Source organism: Brassica napus, chromosome C3 (assembly GCF_020379485.1).
Source record: "Brassica napus cultivar Da-Ae chromosome C3, Da-Ae, whole genome shotgun sequence".
Classification (NCBI taxonomy): Eukaryota; Viridiplantae; Streptophyta; class Magnoliopsida; order Brassicales; family Brassicaceae; genus Brassica; species Brassica napus.
In genome coordinates, this window is record NC_063446.1 from 67,804,094 (window position 1) to 67,826,733 (window position 22,640).

A 22,640-nucleotide genomic window follows, 5' to 3' on the forward strand; every position below is an offset into this window, starting at 1 on the left:
ACGACGAAATATTGTCCTCGCTAAGTTACGACGAATTGGCGAGGAAATATGTGTTACGACGGATGAGTAACGAGCAAACGTGTTTCCTCGTTAATTCGTCGTAAAGCCTCTTTTACGACGAAGTCACGAGGAAAACCGTCCTCGTTAAGATTATGTTTTCTTGTAGTGGTCTGTGTCCACGTTTTATGGTATAATTTTATTAACATGAGTCCATGTCCATGTATTGTTGTATAGTTTTGTGGAATCAAAACAGAGAGTTTGTCCACGTTATCTACTATAAACACATTAACATCACATATCCACACATTACTCATCATCCATCCACACATCACCCGTCCACAAATCACCCAACCACGCATCACTCGTACACAAATCACCTATCCACAAGTGTCTTTTCCATTAAGGACAAAATTGTCTACAATCTATTGCTGGTTCACAACAAAGTGTGTCACATGTAAAAAGTGTCTCTAGATGTAATAGAAAATAAAAAAATGTAATCAACTCACAAAGAAGAAGCACAACAAACAATAAAGATATTTTCTTACAAACCTCTTATCAAGATCTGGTTGCCATGAACAAAAAACTAAACAAACTATAGAAATCATATATTCATGAATATAATTTAGAAAAGACTAATTCTAGCGCGATTCTAGCGAAGACTAAACGACTCATCTAATTTCCAAATCATAACGTTGAAACCACGACAAAGAACACAAAAAGAAACACAAACGTGATTGATTCAGTCCTTTTTCTTGTAAGTTGAAATAATAATACAATTTGATTTTCCAAACATTTTTTCTTTTAGAAACAAAAGAAAGAAGCAAAATTCATTACGTGAAAACCATCAACCCGACATTGACTTACTCACCAGCTGACTTGCCACAAACCCCTTCGTGATATGGTCATAGAATTAAAAAATTCGAGTATTTTTATTCGAAGACGGTCATCGTGACAGATCAACAACGTGACATTTACGTGAATAGCCAAACTATGCTCCGACCCACTCCTTGTCATTTTATTATTCCAAATCTCCTATACTCCACGCGCCACTCCCTTCACGCATAGACGAAGAGCTCTCCCAGCCAGAAGATGCTGCTGGCTCGTCCATCTCCCTCCAAGTCGCCATCCTCTCCGTCACGCGCCACACTTTAACAGATTTGTCCAAACTTCCGCTGTATATAATCCACTTCCGGTCACCTTCATTGACCATACAGACTTCTGCTTCTTTACCGCGGCAAGCTTGTTCCTCCTCCACAGCTAGACACTTGACTGGTCCCATGTGACCCGTCAAAACAGTCAGACAGTGATGAGATCCATCAGACGGCTCCCTCCTCCAGACACATATGTTCTTGTCGGCTGAACCACTCAATAACATGTTCCCCGCTACAGTGAGACATAGCACGGCGGACTTATGCCCTTTGAGTACTCCGCCGACGAATACACGCGTGGAACGCTCCCAATAGTTCACCACCCCGTCCGAAGAACCGGAATATATCATTGAAGACTTCGATATTACGGCCAATGCGGTTACCGCGTGTTCTTGCTTGAGCAAAACTTGAACCAAAATGTGCCTAGTTCCTTTAACTTGCATCTCACGTTTCCACACTTTAACCGTACCATCCGCAGATCCCGTGAACACCAAGTCATCAAAGCCATACATCACCGAGTTTATCGCGTCATCATGCGCTTGTATCGATTCCAAACACTTCGAATCCGAGACTCTCCACACTTTAATCGTCCTATCCCAAGAACTGGAGTACAGCAAACCGAGCTCTACGTCCATGCTAAGACTCGAAACTGCGTCCTTATGCTTCTTTTTCACGGAGTTTCTATTGAAATGCTTAGGGTTTATGGAGCTCTTGACCATCGATTTAAGCGTCGGCAATGTTCCAACCCTTTTGTACTTTCCCGGTTTTTTCTTGGAAACTTTCCAGACCCGGATCTTACCGTCCTGGTGGCCGGTAAATATCCGGTCTACAGATATCACAATAGCCTTAATGAGACCACTGCTTGCTTTAAACCCGGTGTAATCCTTCAAATTCTTCCAAACCCTAATGTTCTTGGAGTCCGAGCCGGTATAGAGAAGGTCACCAGAAGCGGCTAGCGAGTATATATGCCCTTCTTCACGTACAATAGAGCCAATGAGACCGTTGGTCTCGAGGGCATTGTCTTCATTAAAATTTGCGGGCCAAGGGGTCGACATACGGGCCCAAGGAGACATTACGCAAGGAGAACCTTCTCCGCTGGCCGGACCAATACTGCTCATGGTCGAGGCTGAGACGTTGCTAAACCGGGGGTGAGTTAAGTTGGTGTTGACAATGATGGGATCTTCAGGAGAGAATATTCCGTCGTGGTCAGCTTTCAATATATCACCAAATTTAGACCTCGGTTTGTGACCATTATCGCCAAGGTCGTGGCGATTGTGATTGTTGTTGTATGAATCGGTTTGGAGATCGACGACCATGGTACCACCCGTTTCGTTCCTCATCTCTTTGTTCAAATATTTGTCACAGAAGTCAAATTCCTGATTTTAAAACAAGAAAGTTATAGAATAATGAAAAACTCTTGTTATTTTTTTTTGTTTAGTGAGTTTTTGTTTGTTGGAGCTGTGATAGCTATGAATAAGAAAGATGAGGATGTGCTTCAAGATTTTGGTTGGCAAGGAGGGATAGAGATTTATATGGAGTTTTTAACGGGGAAATGGATGGTCAAGAGAATGTTTTGACTTTTTGAGGAGTTTTTTTTTTGTTTTGTCAACGACTCTTGAGGAGTTGTTTATGGATTTGCGAGAATTGATCTTATTAATGCACACTTATATAACGAAATATCAAGACTGGTTATCATTGAGGCACGCAAGCCGAAAGAAACTTAAATCTCCTTCATAGTTCATTTCACATATATATCTTACTACCTAAATACCTTTTTAAGACATTAAACGAATGTACCATGTTGTCAAGCATTTGTTGTCCTTGTCCCACAAGGCCACAACACTTGATATATCCATATAATTTGTCTAAACAAATATTGATATGGAAGGACTATACACCACTTGACAAGATTAGGCAGATAATTTTAGGCATGTTTCCACTATTGGTTAGTTGACAATGTTAACTATTTTTGCTAATCTCCATTCGATTGGCTTTTACATAGAAACTCACTATTCTGTTCTTGCTACAAAGTTGCATCTTAGCATCATTTTTGTGGGTAATGGTTTTCCAAGTTGAAACCGTACTAGTATCATTATGCATTCAACATATAAATCTCATGCTGATTAAATATTTATGTAGTAAAAACTATTGTACAATCGCAAACTCTTGCGGAATTCAATAGTTTCTCTTTGGATTTATGTACTGTACAGAAAGCTAGTGTGCATCTACATATCATATGCACATCTTCAAATCGACAAGCTAATCCCTTAATAAGGCCCCGATGGTAGATCATTAGCATTAACATTAGCATTAGCAGTATGCTTAGCATTAGCAGTAGCAGTATGCTATAGAAACAGTATGGTGCAGGAGCTGTATGGTTTTGCTAAACTGTTTAACAGGATGATTGGTAGAAAAATATGAGTATGCTATTTAAAATTATTATAAAAATTAGTATATAATATAATATATTTATTTTTAATGAATATATTTATACTATATATATATATATAAATATATTAACATATAAACTAAAAATATAAATAATTTATTTATTTTATTAATAATTTAAAAATTATGTTTATATCAAAAAACATTATTTTAAAATAATTTTTATAATTAAAATATCTATTTTTAAAAATAATTTTCACATTTAAAATAAATTATATTATATTTTAAATGTGAAATACTATTTTAAAAAAAATATTTTTATTGTAAATTAATTTTAGAAATCAAAATTTTATTTTCTAGATATAAAAATAATTTTATGATATTATTAAATAAAATAAATGAATTAATTATATATTTTTCTTAATTTTATAAATTATAAATGCAAATGCTTTTCTAAAAGCTTCATATGAGAACATTGACGAGGGAGCATTTGGAAAGCATTAGCATTTAGCAAAGTTTTTCTAAATGATTTTCTAACAATTGTTAATTGGATAATGTAAAGAATAATGTTAATGCTAATGATCTACCAATCAAGACCTAAGTAGCCGTCTTTATTCATTCAGAGCATCTAATTACATAGATATCGGTTATTATACATTAATAATGATCAGTGTTAATCCAAATTTGATATATGGGATCGTAAAAACAGATTTTCTATTCATTTGTAATATTTAAATTAAGAATTAAAGGTGTCATTTTAGTTTTATTATATCTGTAGATGTTAAGATTTCTGAGTAATGTTTACAAACCATGCACATTATTTTTTAATTTAGTTAGATTATTTTTAATTTATATGTTAAATTATATATTAGATTTCAGTTTTATTATAATTATAGATATTTTTTTATTTTGTAAATAGAAATTGAATTTTTATCTTCAAATATCAACGTCTCATTCTTTCCAGATTTTTAAGCTTCTTCGATTATTTTCATCAATATCTTCGCCGATCAACGTCGAACCGAGGATGACCATCAATGAGTTTCTGAAACCAGACTTCCTAAAAAGGTTCTATTGAAACTAAAAATTGTCAGATGTGGTGGTTAGAGTGTGACCGTTCAAATGAGAATAAGTATATAGTTTAACTTTTTCCTAATCAGCAAAGCAACATATATTTAAATACTTAGAAAATAATAATATTTGCAACAAAAAATTTGGAAATGTTATAAAAAGAACTGGAATTTATTTGTATCGCAGGAATTTATATAAGGGGAAAATTTTATACCCGTAGAAAATTATAACACTGAAAGAAAGTGTTTATCTGAGAGAGAAGGGAAGATTGAAGTGTGTATTTGAAACGATCGAACTTGATCGTATATATAAAGAAAAAATCTACTGTGCAAATAGTGCAGCGGGCCCCACATCATTTATAATTTCAACTTATGCGGTGCTGTGTTCTCTGACTTTCATAACACTCCCCCTTGGGGGCCGGTGACACTATCCGCCCCCGCTTAACGTCTTTGTTGCCTCGTTAAAAACCTTTCCAGGAAAACCCAATGGGAAAAACCATAGTAAGGTAAAAAGAGTACAACCACGTAAGCTCCCCCTCGAATAAGCAGTCATAGATCCTTTTGATGACGCATTCCAATGTTATGGATGTGTTTTCTGAATACCGAGGTAGGGAGTGATTTTGTGAAGAGGTCGGCTGCATTGTCGCATGATTGGACATATCTTACTTCAATCTCTTTCTTCTTCACGAGCTCTTGAGTGTATGAGAAGAACTTCGGATGAATATGCTTCGTTCTATCGCTTTTGATATATCCGTCCTTTGTTTGAGCAACACATGCTGCATTATCTTCATATAAAATAGTTGGCTCCGTATTTTCGCCAATCCCGCTGCTTGAACAGATGTGTCGGCTCATTGATCTCAGCCATACACATTCTCTACTTGCTTCATGGAGTGCAATGATCTCAGCATGATTTGAAGAAGTAGCCACGAGCGTTTGTTTCTGGGAACGCCAAGATATAGCAGTGCCTCCGATCGTAAAAACGTATCCTGTTTGCGATCGGGCTTTGTGTGGATCTGAAAGATATCCTGCATCTGCAAAACCAACCATTTGACCTTTTGAACTTTTAGGATAAAATAAGCCTAAATCAATGGTCCCTTGGAGGTAACGAAAAACATGTTTGATCCCATTCCAATGTCTTCGGGTTGGAGATGAGCTGAATCTTGCCAAAAGATTCACAGCAAATGATATATCAGGCCGTGTACAATTTGCAAGGTACATCAGCGCTCCAATTGCACTTAGATATGGTACTTCCGGACCAAGTATCTTTTCTTTCTCCTCAGGTGGTCGAAATGGATCACTTTCAATATTAAGTGACCTAACGACCATCGGGGTGCTAAGAGGAGTTGATTTATCCATGTTAAATCGTTTCAACACTCTTTTAGTGTATGTGGATTGATGCACAAATATACCATTTTGTGAATGTTCTATTTGTAGGCCAAGACAGTACTGTGTCTGTCCTAGATCTTTCATCTCAAATTCTCCTTTGAGATAGTCTGATGCCTTTTGTATTTCCTTTTGAGTTCCGATAATGTTAAGATCATCAACATATACCGCGATTATTACAAATCCGGATATTGTTTTCTTGATGAAAACACATGGACATATAGGATCATTCACATATCCTTCTTTTGTTAAATGTTCACTGAGACGATTGTACCACATACGTCCAGATTGTTTTAACCCATATAATGATCTTTGCAATTTTATTGCACATAACTCTTTAGGTTTGGAACTTAATGCTTCTGGCATTTTAAATCCATCAGGGATTTTCATGTAGATATCAGTATCTAATGATCCGTATAGATAAGCTGTAACAACATCCATGAGACGCATCTCTAGATTTTTATCAGCTGCTAGACTCATCAGGAATCTAAATGTAATGGCATCCATAACTGGAGAATACGTTTCTTCATAATCGATTCCAGGTCTTTGAGAAAAACCTTGAGCCACTAGACGAGCTTTGTATCTCGTAATCTCATTTTTCTCATTTCGCTTTCGAACGAAAACCCATTTGTACCCAACTGGTCTCACATCTGCAGGTGTGAGCACAATAGATCCAAATACTTTTCGTTTATTAAGCGAATCAAGTTCAGCTTGTATTGCATTTTTCCATTGTTCCCAATCATGTCTCTTTTGACATTCATAGACAGATTTTGGTTCTGGATCATCGATTTCTTCATTTATTTCACTTGACACAATATATGAGAAAGCATCATCAAGGTCATTTTGTTCATTTCTATTCCATATCCTTTTATTATGGATGTAATTAATAGAAATCTCATGATTATCTTTCGATTCATGATGCTCTGATTCATGATGCTCTGATTCATCAGAATCCTTATCATTTATTTCCTCCAAAATATTTTCTGCTATTTTGGGTGCATCATATATTTCAGCTTTCTTCTGTTTCCTAGGATTCTTATCCTTAGAACCAACAGGTCTACCACGCTTCAGGCGTGTTTTTGGCTCTCGTGTGTCATCCTCCTTTTCTTGTTCATTTGGCATTTTGATACGAGCAGGAGCATTTGCAGCTGGTATATGAGATTTAGTTACCGTCTTGGTATCTACAAATGCATCAGGTAGCTGGTTAGCTATACTCTGTAAATGCATAATTCGTCGAACTTCTAGTTCTGACTCTTTAGTGGGAGGATCAAGATATAACAATGATGGTACACTCCATTTTATATCACTTCCAACATTTTTGTTTTCTCCCCCTAGAACTGGGAATACATTTTCGTCAAAATGACAATCAGCAAAACGTGCTGTAAAAACGTCACCAGTCTGTGGTTCTAGGTATCTTATAATCGATGGAGAGTCACAACCAACATATATTCCCAACCTTCTTTGTGGTCCCATCTTTGTTCGTTGTGGTGGTGCTACAGGCACATATACTGCACAACCAAAGATTCTTAAATGGGAAATATTTGGTTCTCGACCAAACGCTAATTGTAGTGGGGAATACTTGTGGTATGCACTCGGTCTGATTCGAATGAGTGCTTCTGCATGCAAAATAGCATGTCCCCATACAGAGGTTGGAAGTTTTGATTTCATGATCAATGGTCTTGCAATCAGTTGCAGACGCTTAATTAACGATTCAGCCAAACCATTTTGCGTATGAACATGAGCCACAGAATGTTCAACTTCAATTCCCGTTACCATACAATAATCATTGAATGCTTGGGATGTGAATTCACCAGCGTTGTCTAATCTAACCCTTTTAATATTATAATCAGGGAACTGTGTCCGCAGTTTGATTATCTGAGTTAGAAATCTCGCAAATGCCATGTTTCGAGATGATAATAGACAAACGTGTGACCATCTACTGGATGCGTCAATTAATACCATAAAATAGTGGAATGGTCCACATGGTGGATGTATCGGTCCACATATATCACCTTGAATTCTTTCAAGGAACTTTGGTGATTCTTTATCGATTTTGGTTGGCGATGGTCTTACGATCAATTTTCCTAGAGAACATGCAACACATGTCATTTTATTCCCTTGAGAAATCTCCTGGATTTTCAGTGAATGACCATGTGAACTTTCTATGATTTTACGCATCATTGTAGTGCCTGGATGGCCAAGGCGATTATGCCATAATGTGAACTCTTCTGGGTTCTGTTTTACTAAAAGATTTGATTCGATCTCATCGATATAAGTATGATGTAACCCCGAAGGAAGTTCTGGAAACTTTTCCAATATGTGTTTTCTGCCACATTTCTCAGAAGTTACATACATGTATTTCTTTCCATCCTCAGTTGCAGACTGAGTATCATATCCGTGAAGATATATATCTTTAAAACTCAATAAATTCCTTTTAGAACTTGGAGAATATAGAGCATTATTTATGGAAAATTTTGTTCCATTCGGTAAAGTAAAATTTGCTTTACCAGTTCCTTCAATCACGTCTGCAGGACCTGATATTGTATTGACGACAATTCTTGTTGGTTTTATATCAGAGAAATATCTCTTTTGTCTCAGAATAGTGTGTGTTGTTCCACTATCTGGTATGCATATTTCACGAATCCGTTTCTTGGATTTTGCTTCATTACCATTCTGATCCATTTCTGAAATTGTCATAAATATTAATAAAAGAGAAACATAAAATTCATTCATATAAGGAAACACATAATTATACAATAAGATGACGTTAAAAACATCATTATTTTTTTTTTTTTTTTTTTTAAAACATGAAATATAATAATTATACATGGTAATACTAAAACTATTCAATACTCTTATCATAGGCATTTCGATTCTCTTCAGGAGTAATCTAGTCCAGCTCATTAGCGAAGTCGGAGGATTCAAGGTATGAGGTCCCTTCAACATTTTCCGTGAGGTTCACCTCTTTAGCCTTTCCTTTTATGGACTCTTGATATAACTTGCACAAATGTGGGGGAGTACGACAGGTACGGGACCAATGTCCTTTACATCCACATCTGTAACATACAGTCTCACTTTTCTTTGTGGTATCCTCTTCGGTTTCTTTTCCTTTAGGAGGTTGTTCAGATCTAACCCATTTGTTAGATCTAATACTTTTAGGATAGTAAGGCTTTCCACGTTTGTTGTTGAAACGCCGACCACGACCTCGGTTGGTCTGGTTTCTCCTTCCCGAATATTCTACCGCCGTAGCATTCACTTCGGGAAATGCCTTGGCTCCCGTAGGTCGGGAATTATGGTTTTTGATTAGTAACTCATCGTTCTTTTCAGCCAACATGAGTGTTACCATCAATTCAGAAAATTTGGTGTACCCACATTTTCTGTAAATTCGGGATAAGACGTTGTGTTCTTTGTGGAAAGTATTGTATGTCTTGTCAAGCATTTCTGCTTCGGTGACAGGGTTACCACAATATTTTAATTGTGCAACTATCCTTAAGATAGTGGAATTGTAATCTCTAACCCTTTGGAAATCCTGAAACCTGAGGGTTTTCCACTCTTCAAGAGCGTGAGGGAGATTGATTTCCTTTTGATTATCGAATCTGTCTTTCAAGGCTTGCCATAGTACGGCTGGATCCTCAACGTCTCCATAGTCGTGAGTTAGATTCTCATCTAAGTGCTTCTTCAGGAAGATTATCGCTTCGGCTATATGCTCGGGTGGCGATTTGTTACCGACTTTTATCGCTTCGGTTATCTTTTTTATTACAAGATAGGGTTTCACATTTGTGACCCATCTGACATAGTTTTCGCCGGTTACTTTCAGAGCCGGGAACTGGAGTTTCTCGATGTTTGCCATTTGTATTTCTAAAACACAAAATAATAATTTTATTAGAACTTCATAATTTAAAAACCGTTTACATTAATCATACATGCAATTACAAAGAGAAGCGATGTAAAGAAAAGTAAACCGATATTCATCCTAAATTCTCTTGGAGTAAATTCTCCAACGGATAAACCATAAATAGAAACACAAATAAAAATGGCACATAAAAACAAAAGTGCGCGAATCATCTTTCTTGAAATAAAAAAATCGGAGGAGAGCGATTTGAAATTTTTGAGAGAAGATGAAATGTTTTGGATGAAGAAATGGAGTGAAAATGAGTTGTATTTATAGATGAAAATTACTGTTCATGACCGTTGGAGAAAGAGGAAATTTTTGAAAAAAAATCTTTGTGACCGTTGGGTTAAATCGAGTGTACTAAAAATCAGTCTGAAAATATCGTATTAAACAGTCAATCAAATCTATAAAATTTCATAAAAGTAAAAATTATAGCAATGAAATATTTATGTTATGACAACAAATCATGCGACGGCTCAGCCGATCAATGCAGAGTAATAAATAAATTATACGGCGGCTCGGCCGACCAATTAATAACAAACACAATATAAGGCGGCTCGGCCGACCAATAAATAATAAACAGAATATAAGGCGGCTCGGCCGACCAATAAATAAATTAAATTAATAGTAAATAATATAGGCGGTATTCCGGCCATTATAACATGATATAAATAATAGTAGAGGCGGTATACCGACCATTATAACAGGGTATAAATGATACAAATAAATTTTACCGAATCGCAGAGTGATCGTGCTGATAACGTGTTATAAAAAGAACTGGAATTTATTTGTATCGCAGGAATTTATATAAGGGGAAAATTTTATACCCGTAGAAAATTGTAACACTGAAAGAAAGTGTTTATCTGAGAGAGAAGGGAAGATTGAAGTGTGTATTTGAAACGATCGAACTTGATCGTATATATAAAGAAAAAATCTACTGTGCAAATAGTGCAGCGGGCCCCACATCATTTATAATTTCAACTTATGCGGCGCTGTGTTCTCTGACTTTCATAACAGGAAAATAATAATTCACCTCACTCTAAGAAATAGAAGAAAAAAGTTGTTACAATTTTCTTTTAATTATTTGATCAAAATACTCATTTTAATACTATTTTTACTTTCATTCTTTAATATCTATGATTACAAATAAAATTATAGAAAAATGTTCACAAACAATATTATAGAAATATCAGTTTATGCCAATTAACTTAATAAAAGAGAAGAAGGAGAGACCACTTGATTGTGCATACCCCGATTTACAATTTGTGACTTTGTCTCCTCCAAATGTTAATTATTTGATCAAAAATACACATTTAAAACTATTTTTACTTTCATGGTTTAATATCTATGATTACAAATAAAATTATAGAAAATGAGTTCACAACAATATTCTAGATATGCCATTTTATACCAACTAACTTAATAAAAGAAAAGAAGAAGAGACCAACTTGATTGTGAATACTCCGATTTACAATATATTTGTCTCGTCCAAATGTTCATATAGTCCTCGAATAGCTAAAACGGTATAGTTTATTTGTTGATTCTCAAATCTGTAATCTACTGGATTGTAAACTGTAGGTCACGGAGTAGAAGTGTGGTTCACCTCATCTCTTTGATTTCATCCTCAACTTAGTCTAAAAAGATTGATTCGACAACTAAAATTACAAATCAAGATTAGATAGAACACTGCACATCATCTATGTTTGTTTGAAAGATGTATTAATTCTTCACCTTCAAGTTCATCTTGATACATGTTTATTGATGATCATTATATATCTTATTTTCTACTTTGTCATCATTAAGTCTCTTCTCCTGAAAAAATAAAAATGAAAATTGTTGGATTCTTAGTTGAAAGTATGGAAGACAACTTTTACTCTGAGAATATCACAAGTTTGTTTTGTGAGAAGTTAATCAAAATCATATCTATGAAACTACTACCACTATGTTTAGGCAGTTTCAAACGTTGTGAATGATTAAATAGTAATCAACTACAGCCTCTATATGTAAAAGACTCTTATATTAGGAAATGTAATGAAACTTATAATCAGTTTTAAAAAATCTCAAATCTCTATATAATGACTAATTTTGATCATGATACTTGGTTGAAAATAGCATACAAAACCCTTTCTCGTCAGAGATTCAGTTCAACTAGAACGAGGCTTTGTGATACTTTGAGTACTTACCTTTGTATGGAAAAATTAATGGAATCCATCGCCAAAAGTGTTATCTCCAAGGAGCAAGTTAACTTGGGATCCATAAACAAAGGACGCCTGAAATGTGGTTGCATGATAAAGAAAAAGGGGTGTTTTAGAGCTAATAATTGAGTTAATGCAAGAATATGATATATCATATATTCGCTTATAATACCTGGCCAAATGCAATGGAAATGAAAACCCCATCTGGATTCAAAACCCGGTGAACTCCATCAAGAGTTGCCATGACTTTGCTAACGTTTTCTTAACCAGCATCCACAAACAGTAATTCCTTAGCAAAATCATGAGGTTTCTCTAGTTAGGATTCAAATAAGTATACACTGTTGGAATTCATACCGGTTTATAACAATTTATAAATCAACCTATGAATTCAGCTGCCTAGAATCTCTTGCAAATACTGAAATAAATCTAAATTTAAGGTTTCAAATATACCTGGTTATTCGCAGTGGAAAGATGAGTGAAACAAACCGAAGTTATTTAGCACTCCAAATATTGTGCCTGTACCGGTATCCACACGCACACAAACTGGATCAAGACGGGATGCTAGTATCGTTGAGATCGAATCTCAAAACTTGTCGAACATTTCGCCTTTATGATTAGGTTTCGGCCAGAAGTAAAAACCCCGCCACATATCATAACATACTTTCGTATATATACATATGTGAAGCACGTAACCTAATGCAATTAGGTTTGCTTATGGGCTTAGCCCATTATTAGCTTTGTCCAATAATAATGACCATCATTATATAATTCAAAGTAATGTTAACCTCTTTTATAAACTCACATCACGTATGTGAATATATATATACATATATTATATTATATATAATAATTAGTATAAAACCTAATACATAAATGATTCAGTTTGCTTAGGTGTGTGACCATGTAGAATCATATAATATTAGTAATGAATTCACAATTCTTAGATTATAATCGGTTTCTAGCAAAACATTATAACCACCAATATTATACGATTGTCGAACCTCGACGTTACAACTTTATTAAGAGTAAGTACAATGATTTTAGGACATTCCCAACAATCTCCCACTTGTACTAGAATCATCTATTCTCATAATCCCTTTGTCTCAATATCTCGATCTCAGCATAAGACAAGAACTAGTGTCATCCTTATTAAGCTAGATCACGTTTATCGAACTCTGATTTATACTGATAAAACAAACGACTGACATTCACCTCGTCTGAGCATGGCCATGCATTCTCAGTATCAAATCTTCGATAGGCCCAAAGATATTTATCTCCTGTTATATGGGAGGGACAAATTCCATCTTGTTCCATCCATGTTCCTTACAAACTTCATAGAACACCTAATCAATGCCTTTATAATCACTAGTTACGGCTGACGTTTGACAAGGTCAAAGTGAACTAATCCACAAGTAAAGAATCATGACGAACTCAGGTCTAAGGACTATACTCTATAGTCGTAATGAGAAACTCTTATGACACTCATATAACAATCTTGTAGAGTTCTCATAGCGGGTGAGTCCGATCATGTGTTCTCTAACACATATCCATGTGATTGACTTCAATACCACATATTGAATGACTACATGAAACTTAATCATCAATCACCTCACATACTAGCCATTCATGGTTATTAATGTCCCACATTAACAACCTTGACTAGGGACCTCAATAATTTGTAGAATCTTTCACTTATAGAGTTTCATGATCAAGTCACATACTTGATGACCTATAAGAATGATATAAATTATTTTGGGACATTTATTTAATTATCCAATAATCAAATAAATCTGAAACAATTTCATTTGTTTGAATACATAATCAAATGTATGTCAATGTGAACATCATATCATAAGCATAAAGCCTCCCACTAAAATCAAGATCACATATTAAGATAATTAATACCCGTGGCTGCAGTATCACTCTCATACTTAGGCCATGGAAGAGGCTTGGTCAATGGATCAACAAAATTTGCATCCATTGAGACTATACTATGGTGCTTTGCTTGGAACTCTTCCAACCCACTACTCTCCATTAAGACAAAAGATGAAACCATCTCGTGATCGAAAATCACCTTTGTCATTCTGAAAAATTGGCATCGCTGTAACCACTTACAACAAGCTCATAAATTCCTCCATAGACCAAGAATTTATCCTTAGTATTTCTCAAATACTTGAGGATATTCTTGATTGTTGTCCAGTGACTTTCACCTGGATCAGATTAGTATCGACTCGTCATGCTCAAAGCACATGCAACATCTGGACGAGTACAGATCATGGCATACATGATAGATCCTTTAGCAGAAGCATATGGGATTTTACTCATGCGCTCTCGCTCATACTGTGTCGAAGGACACTGAGTCTTGCTAAGAGTTATGCCGTGAGACATTGGCAAAAAGCTTTTCTTGGAATCATGCATCTTGAATCTATGTAAGACCTTATCGATATAAGTATCTTGAAATAATCCAATAGTCTTATTTAATCTATCTCTATAGATTCTTATTCCAAGGATATAAGTAGCCTTTTCCATGTCTTTCATTAAGAAACAACCTCAAAGTATGTCATCTACATACAACACCAAGGAAAACTGCGCTCCCACTAGTCTTCTTGTAAATGCAAGGTTCTTCTTTATTTCTAATGAAATCAAACTCTTTGATTGCCTCATTAAAACAAAGATTCCAACTCCGAGATGCTTGCTTAAAGCAATATATTGGAGCCAGGGCCCATCATAGCTTCCTCAAAGGACGTAGGTTCATCACTCTCTATTATCAATAGATCATGATGATCCCTCACCCAAACCTCAGATCTATCAGGTTCGTGACGTGTCCTTTCGGACCTACGCACTTCAGGTTCCACAGGTGTAGATTCTACGACTCTTCATAAATCTAATTGATCATCTTCCTAAAATGATGAAACCATCTCCTGTGTTTCTCGAACTTCTTCGAGTAGTACTTTACTCCCACTGTTCTTCTTAGAAAGAAATTCTCTCTCAAGAAAAACACCACTATGAGCAACAAACACTTTGTTCTCGGTGGGGTAGTAAAAGTAATAACCTTTGGTGTCGTTAGGACAACCAATGAAGTAGCATTCATCAGATTTAGGTCCAAGCTTAACAGTAAACATACGTTTGACATGCATTAGAACCTCAAGTTTCAGAAAAGACAAATTTGGAACATTTTCAGTCCACATCTCATATGGTGTCTTCTCAACTGATTTTTGTGAACATCTATTTAGCGTAAACGCAGACGTTTCTAGAGCGTATCTCCAAAAGGATGGTGGAAGATCTGCATGACTCATCATAGATCGAACCATATCTAATAAAGTTCGATTTCTCCTTTCGGACACACCATTCCATTGTGGTGTTCCTGGAGGAGTGAGTTGTGAAACAATTCCACATTCTCTCAGATGATCATTAAACGCTTGACTCAAATATTCTCCACCTCGATCAGATCGAAGAGCTTTTATTTTTCTTGTCAAGCTGATTTTGTACTTCATTCTGAAGTCGTCAGTAAATGTAATGAAGTACTGATAGTTTCCTCTAGCATGTATACTCATTGGTCCACATACATCAGTATGTATAAGTTCCAACAAGTCTTTGACTCTTTCACCGTGTCCAGTAAAAGGAGCCTTAGCCATTTTACCCAAAAAACAAGATTCACATTTTTCATATGATTCATAATCAAATGAGCTCAAAAGTCCATCACTATGAAGCTTTTGAATGTGTTTCTCATTTATGTGGCTCAAACGACAATGCCAAAGAAAAGTCTGATTCGTGTCGTTAGACTTGAATCTTTTGGTACTGATATTATAGACATGCACGCTTTGGTCTAGAATATAAAGTATATTCTCTAATGGACCGCTACCATAAAATATATCATTACGATCAAAGGAACAACACTTGTTTTTGATCGAAAAATGAAATCCTTCCAAATCCAAACAAGGAATGGAAATAATATTTCTACTTATAGCAGGTACATAGTAGCAATTCTTAAATTCTAAAACCAAACCTGAAGGTAGTAAGGACAAGTGTCCCACGGCTAATGCAGCAACTCTTGCTCCATTTCCCACACGTAGGTCCATTTGTCCTTTCTCCAAAATTCTATTGTTGCTTTGGCCATTCATATTCGTACAAATATGAGCACCACCGCCGGTATTCAGTACCCAAGAAGTAGAGACAGAAGTAGTAACATTTACTTCTATAACATAAATACCCCTAGACGATGTTTCAAAAGTCTTTTTCTTTTTCAGATCTTCCAAGTAGGGTTTAAACTTAGGAGAAGGATCATGCTGGCTAGGATTCGCAATCCAGCTTGGCTTATCCTTTCCTTTAAAGTTGTACACTCTTGTTTGAGAACAATTCTCGGGTTTCGATACCATTGGAGGAAATTTTATCCATTCAATATGTCCTTCTCAAGGGCATATCGCAATGAAAGTGGATTGTGAGGAGTTAACTTTTCAGGAATGGAAGAATAGCAAATATTAATATGATGTTCATGAATTAGAGGAATCTCAACAATTAAGAGAACTCATATTATATTTAAAACACTTTCCTCAAATGAATATAATAATCCAAGATCCATATTTCGCAAAAATCCGAGTGAGCTTTGGCTCATCGCCCGAATGTCTAGCTATTTAGGTAAGCAACACTTTGCTAATCATATCCAATATAATTCTTGGTTGTCAGATGACATCTTTTGTCTTATCCAACCTATGTCTCTAAGCCCAAAACCGTTTTAATAGCTTAGTCAAGTGAACCAATCTTATATTCATATGGTAACCGTTACCACCTACCTCACTCATGTAATTGCAGACACCTTGCTTTGGCAAGTCCATCTTACAACGAAACGAGCCTTGATAGTTGAAAAGATTGGGTAGAAATAAAAAAATACTTGAAATTAATTGAGGAACAAATTTTAAATCAATTATATTATATATTTAAAATTTTATATCTTATATAAAATATAAATATAACTAATACATATCTAATATGTATTTAATTGAATTATAAATAATTAAATTAACTTTAATATACATAAAATTGTTAATTATCATTTAAATAATCTTAACGTTATTATTAGAATCTAATCAAATTAGATTTCTAATTCAATAAAAGATTGAACCAAACCAATCTCATAAACCAACTAAACAATTCGTTGGTTCAATTGATCTGTACATATCTCATATGTATTTAGTTAATTTAAAACAAGGCATTGAAGCATTACAATAATACGGGTGCCTCTGGTTATATATTAGTCATGCATGTACTAGATTGGATATTCTATACATATGCATAAGGTATGAAAATGTGTGATTTAGATGATATATATTAATTGCATATCTAGCGGATGATCATATCAGCCGTATAATATCTCTATTAACATATATTTTCGACTTCCAAAAGTCAGTGATCCTTAATATATAAATCAACGTATTTGTACCCTAATCAAATTAGGGTTTATATTAACATGCGAGTATATCAATTTCAAATAATCAATACCATTAGAATCATGTATCTCTATACCAGGTTATAGATTTAACAAGATCTAATTTCAGTATTCAACAAGTAGGCTCTGATACCACTGTTGGAATTCATACCGGTTTATAACAATTTATAAATCAACCTATGAATTCAGCTGCCTAGAATCTCATGCAAATACTGAAATAAATCTAGATTTAAGGTTTCGAATATACCAGGTTATTCGGAGAGGTAAGATGAATGAAACAAACTGAGGTTATTTAGCACTCCAAATGTCGTGCCTCTACAGGTATCCACACGCACACAAACTGGACCAAGACGGGATGCTAGTACCGTTGAGATCAAATCTCAAAACTTGACGAACACTTCGCCTTTATGATTAGGTTTCGGCCAGAAGTAAAAAACCTGCCACATATCATAACATACTTTCGTATATATACATATGTGAAGCACGTACCTAATGCAATTAGGTTTGCTTATGGGCTTAGCCCATTATTAACTTTGTCCAATAATAATGACCATCATTATATAATTCAAAGTAATGTTAACCTCTTTTATAAACTCACATCACATATGTGAATATATATATACATATATTATACCATATATAATAATTAGTATAAAACCTAATACATAAATGATTCAGTTTTCTTAGGTGTGTGGTCCTGTAGGATCATATAATATTAGTAATGAATTCTCAATTCATAGATTATAATCGGTTTCTAGCAAACCATTATAACCACTTAATATTATACTATTGTCGAACCTCGACGTTACAACTTTATTAAGAATAAGTACAAATGATTTTAGGACATTCCCAACACACACTCATTTGCAAAACTTGAGTCCTAAACAGTGGATGGAAAGGAAATTTAGCTCAGTTTTAGGTTCATAACATGGTCCATTTCTCAATAACCACATCAAAGCAGTCTAGCATGTCAGCTTGCGCCACTTTTATTTTCTGAAAATATCATCAAATGTAAAGACCCAATGGACTTTTGCTTTAACCAGCGAATAGAAAGCAGCAGAAAAATATTAATGAAGTTATCAGTTAATAATATAAACTATGATATTAGCGTTCAGTGTTTGTTTTCTAGAATCAGAAGAAAGAAACGAAAGCATAGTCTAACTTTGGTTACATCCATGCCTACGGAAATACTCAAAAACTAAATTTATAAGCAAATCAATACTAAGTGGACAAGGACAACATAAATGATGTTTTATTGAAGAGAATCTCGAAATGATGTTTTATTAATTAAAAGAAATGTTAATAATTTCGTTATCCAACAACGGGGTGTCGATCGATACACTTTCCAGCCCGTCGATCGATACAACTAATGAGTTCTCGATCGATGAACCTTCCAGGGAGCGTTACTCACGGGTTTGACGTGTTTACTAGGTTTAACTAAATCAGCTTCCGCTTGTTTCTATCTTCCTAGCACAATCTAAACTAATTCCGACAGAGAACTAAGCTTCCGCTTGCGCCCTAATATCTATAGGTAAGGTTCTAGTTAGCTACTTAACACAGGCATTAAGAACAGTTTAATTGTTGGATATCCAAACACTTAGCAATTCTATATTTTGGGCTAATCCCTCATGAATATCTGAACCCTAAATCTAACAAAGAGAATTACTCAGACATAGCTAAGCAATTCATGACAAAGATATATGAAAACTGCATAAATAGAATAGAGTGGAAAACTAGAGTTCCAATCACAAATCTCTTAAGCGGTTCTTGGATCTTATCTCCAAACCTAAAACTCTAAGTATTTTTCTGTATGAAAGTAAGCAAGCGTATGTTGCCTAGAACAATGGGAGAACACATAAATATTAGGTTAAAACTCGTCAAAGGTAATAAGGTAATTCTTGTGGGACTTGGGCTTAAAGTCGGTTGGAACCAATCTGGCCTATGTGCGCTTACCGTCGATCGAAAACACAGAGTGTGTCAATCGATTATCATCCTTGATCATCAATCGCTAGGCTAGTAGATGGTCAGCTACGTGTCTTAATCATTTTATCTCCAAAATGCACCAAAATCACAACTTTCCACCAAATCACTCCAAAACTTGAAAACATATTAAAAAGACTCCAAATATTAGTAATGAATTCTCAATTCTTAGATTATAATCGGTTTCTAGCAAAACATTATAACCACCAATATTATACGATTGTCGAACCTCGACGTTACAACTTTATTAAGAGTAAGTACAAATGATTTTAGGACATTCCCAACAATCTCCCACTTGTACTAGAATCATCTATTCTCATAATTCTTTTGTCTCTATATCTCGATCTCAGCATAAGACAAGAACTAGTTTCATCCTTATTAAGTTAGATCACGTTTATCGAACTCTGATTTATACTGATAAAACAAATGACTGACATTCACCTCGTCTGAGCATGACTATGCATTTCTCAGTATCAAATCTTCGATAGGCCCAAAGATATTTATCTCCTGTTATGTGGGAGGGACAAATCCCATCTTGTTCCATCCATGTTCCTTACAAACTTCATAGAACACCTAATCAATGCCTTTATAATCACTAGTTACGGCTGACGTTTGACAATGTCAAAGTGAACTAATCCACAAATAAAGAATCATGACGAACTCAGGTCTAAGGACTATACTCTATAGTCATAATGAGAAACTCTTATGACACTCATATAACAATCTTGTAGAGTTCTCATAGCGGGTGAGTCCGATCATGTGTTCTCTAACACATATCCATGTGATTGACTTCAATACCACATATTGAATGAAACTTAATCATCAATCACCTCACATACTAGCCATTTATTCACTACAAGAAAACACCGGCATACCGAGGGAAAAAATCATCGGTATGTCGTCGGAATAACGTTATTCCGACGACATACCGACGAAACAAGTCCACGGAAATAACTAAATCCCTCAAAAATTTTCGACGGAATTCCGAGGAATGAATTTCCGAGGAAACTCCGAGGACCACCAGTTCGTCGGAAAGGTCCTCGGAATATACCGAGGGCGAACTTCCTCGGGATATTTCGATGGATTTTCCGATGGTCCAATCCTCGAAAATTCCGAGGAATGTGTCCGTCGGTATATTCCGAGGAATGTGTCCCTCGGTATATTCCGAGGAAACGTTCGTCGAAAATTTCCGAGGGTTCATTTCCTCGGAATTCAAAAATAAATAATTTTTTTAAAAAAAATAAAATTTTTGAAATTTAAATTCGAAAATATAAAATTAAAATTAAAATAGAAAAAACATATTAGATAATATTCAAAGTTGTACAAATAAAAATAAAACATTCCGAGTTTTTGAAAAAAAAAAAAACTACGGGTCTTCCACGTTCGGGAACACCTCGTTCGGGTACATCCTCTGCATCATCTCCATCATTTGCTGGTTCAGCCTCTTTTGTGCCTCATAGCCCGCCTGCTGAGCCGCCATTTGGGTCTACAACAAAGATATGCGATCATCTTTGTCCTTAAACTGTGCTGTAAGTACTTCTGGATCAACAAAGGGCGGTGGTGCAGAAGAAGGAGGAACCGACCGGGTGCGACGACCCAAACCGAACAAACGTCCCTTCTTCTTTGGAACCGACTGAAATAGAAAATAGCCAAATTTAAATAATATAAGAAGATGATAAAATAAAAATCAAGAAATAAATGAATTGAACTTTAAAAAAAGAACTTACAGATTCAACGATTTCGTTGATTCGAAACCGGGACAAGTTGGTCGAAGCCGTCGAATCGTCATCCTCGGTGTGAAGCTGAGACACTTCGTCTTGCACCTGAGTTTGGACCAGGGTGACCACTTCCCTCACAAGACCGTCATCAATCTGGCCGGTCTTCTTGTTGGTATACGCCCTCTTCATTAGGGCGAGATCATCAACCGGCTCGCCATCATTTTCTACCGCCTTGAAAAAAACATAAATTAAACAAACATTAGAAATTAGAAGAAATGCACAAAAAATAAAATTTCAAAACTTAAATAATTGAAGAAAAAGCGGCTGAACTTACCATGCGATCCCCCAGAGTGGCAATAGATTGAGCACCCAAGTTATGCCTGAAGATGCCCTTCCCTTTACGGTCGCTCCTGCGGTTGGTGGAGTTGGTGGAAGAAGTTTCTTTCGTCTCTTCCTTATCCCAATGCGCACACAACTCCGTCCAGACCGTGTTGTTTATCGACTTTGGGACCTTTTAATAAAAAAAAAAAAAGTTTAATAAATTAAAAAATTGTTTAATAAATTAAAAACAACCTTGTTGATTTCCCACTTCTTCTTCCACTCGTGGATCTGCTTCCCATAGTTGTCCATAACTTTATGGACGAAGTGGTGATAGATAAAGAGCGTCTCATCGGAATTCCAGTTGAATTCTTGCTGAAAAAAAATACAATTAGTAGAAAATTTATATTAAAGATTAAAAATATAAGTAAAAAATTAGAATAGTTACCGCAAACTGACGAAACCACAGATGCTGCTTCTCGGAAGGGAAGTCAGTGAAAGTCGGATGTCCCTTGTCGATGGCCGAGTACATCATACGGTTGATCTATGCGCTGATCCCGTTCCCAGATCGGTTGAACCTAATAAAAAGAACAAATTATTAATAATGAATCAAATTTTAATGAAAAAAAAATACGTTTAATTACCATGTTTGACCCCGTCTATGTGGATACGGAGTGAGATAGGGAAGATGGTCACGACCGGACTGTCAAACCAACTCTGCAACACTCATCACTCCCGGAGGACCCGGAGGAGCAGGAGCGGGTGCAGCAGCGGGAGCGAGAGGAGCAGAAGCGGGAAATGGAGAGGGAGATGTATGGTAGGAGCTGTGGGGCGAAGCGGAATCCTGAATCTGGCTGGAATCCTGAAACTGGCTCCCCGTACCACCACGACCACGACGCTGTCGAGGTCGGGTCTGATCATCAGTAGACCTGTAAATTAAAAAAAACATATTTCAAAATTAGTTCTAATAATTTTAATAAATTAAAAAAACATAATTAAAAAATAGTTTTTAATCACAAATAAATAAATAGTTTTACAAAAAATAGTTTTAATTAATAAATAATAGTTTAATAATTACAAAAAAAGTTTTAATAAATAAAAAATAGTT

At 35.5% G+C, this 22,640-nt stretch overlaps 1 protein-coding gene and 1 long non-coding RNA gene across 2 annotated transcripts; both read right to left on the reverse strand.

Annotated features, from left to right (window-relative positions):
- Positions 1-507: 507 nt before the first annotated feature.
- On the reverse strand, positions 508-2,781 carry LOC106358937 (protein JINGUBANG-like). Its single transcript, XM_013798719.3, has one exon. It carries the CDS (start codon positions 2,486-2,488, stop codon positions 1,019-1,021), a length of 1,470 nt encoding a protein of 489 aa, XP_013654173.2. The 5' UTR covers positions 2,489-2,781; the 3' UTR covers positions 508-1,018.
- Positions 2,782-11,579: 8,798 nt separating this feature from the next.
- LOC111204122 lies at positions 11,580-12,845 on the reverse strand. Its single transcript, XR_007320439.1, has 4 exons — positions 12,524-12,845; positions 12,246-12,362; positions 12,062-12,148; positions 11,580-11,690 (listed from the first exon to the last, which is right to left on the reverse strand). It is a non-coding gene; the product is annotated as an uncharacterized LOC111204122 (long non-coding RNA).
- Between the last annotated feature and the right edge of the window lie 9,795 nt (positions 12,846-22,640).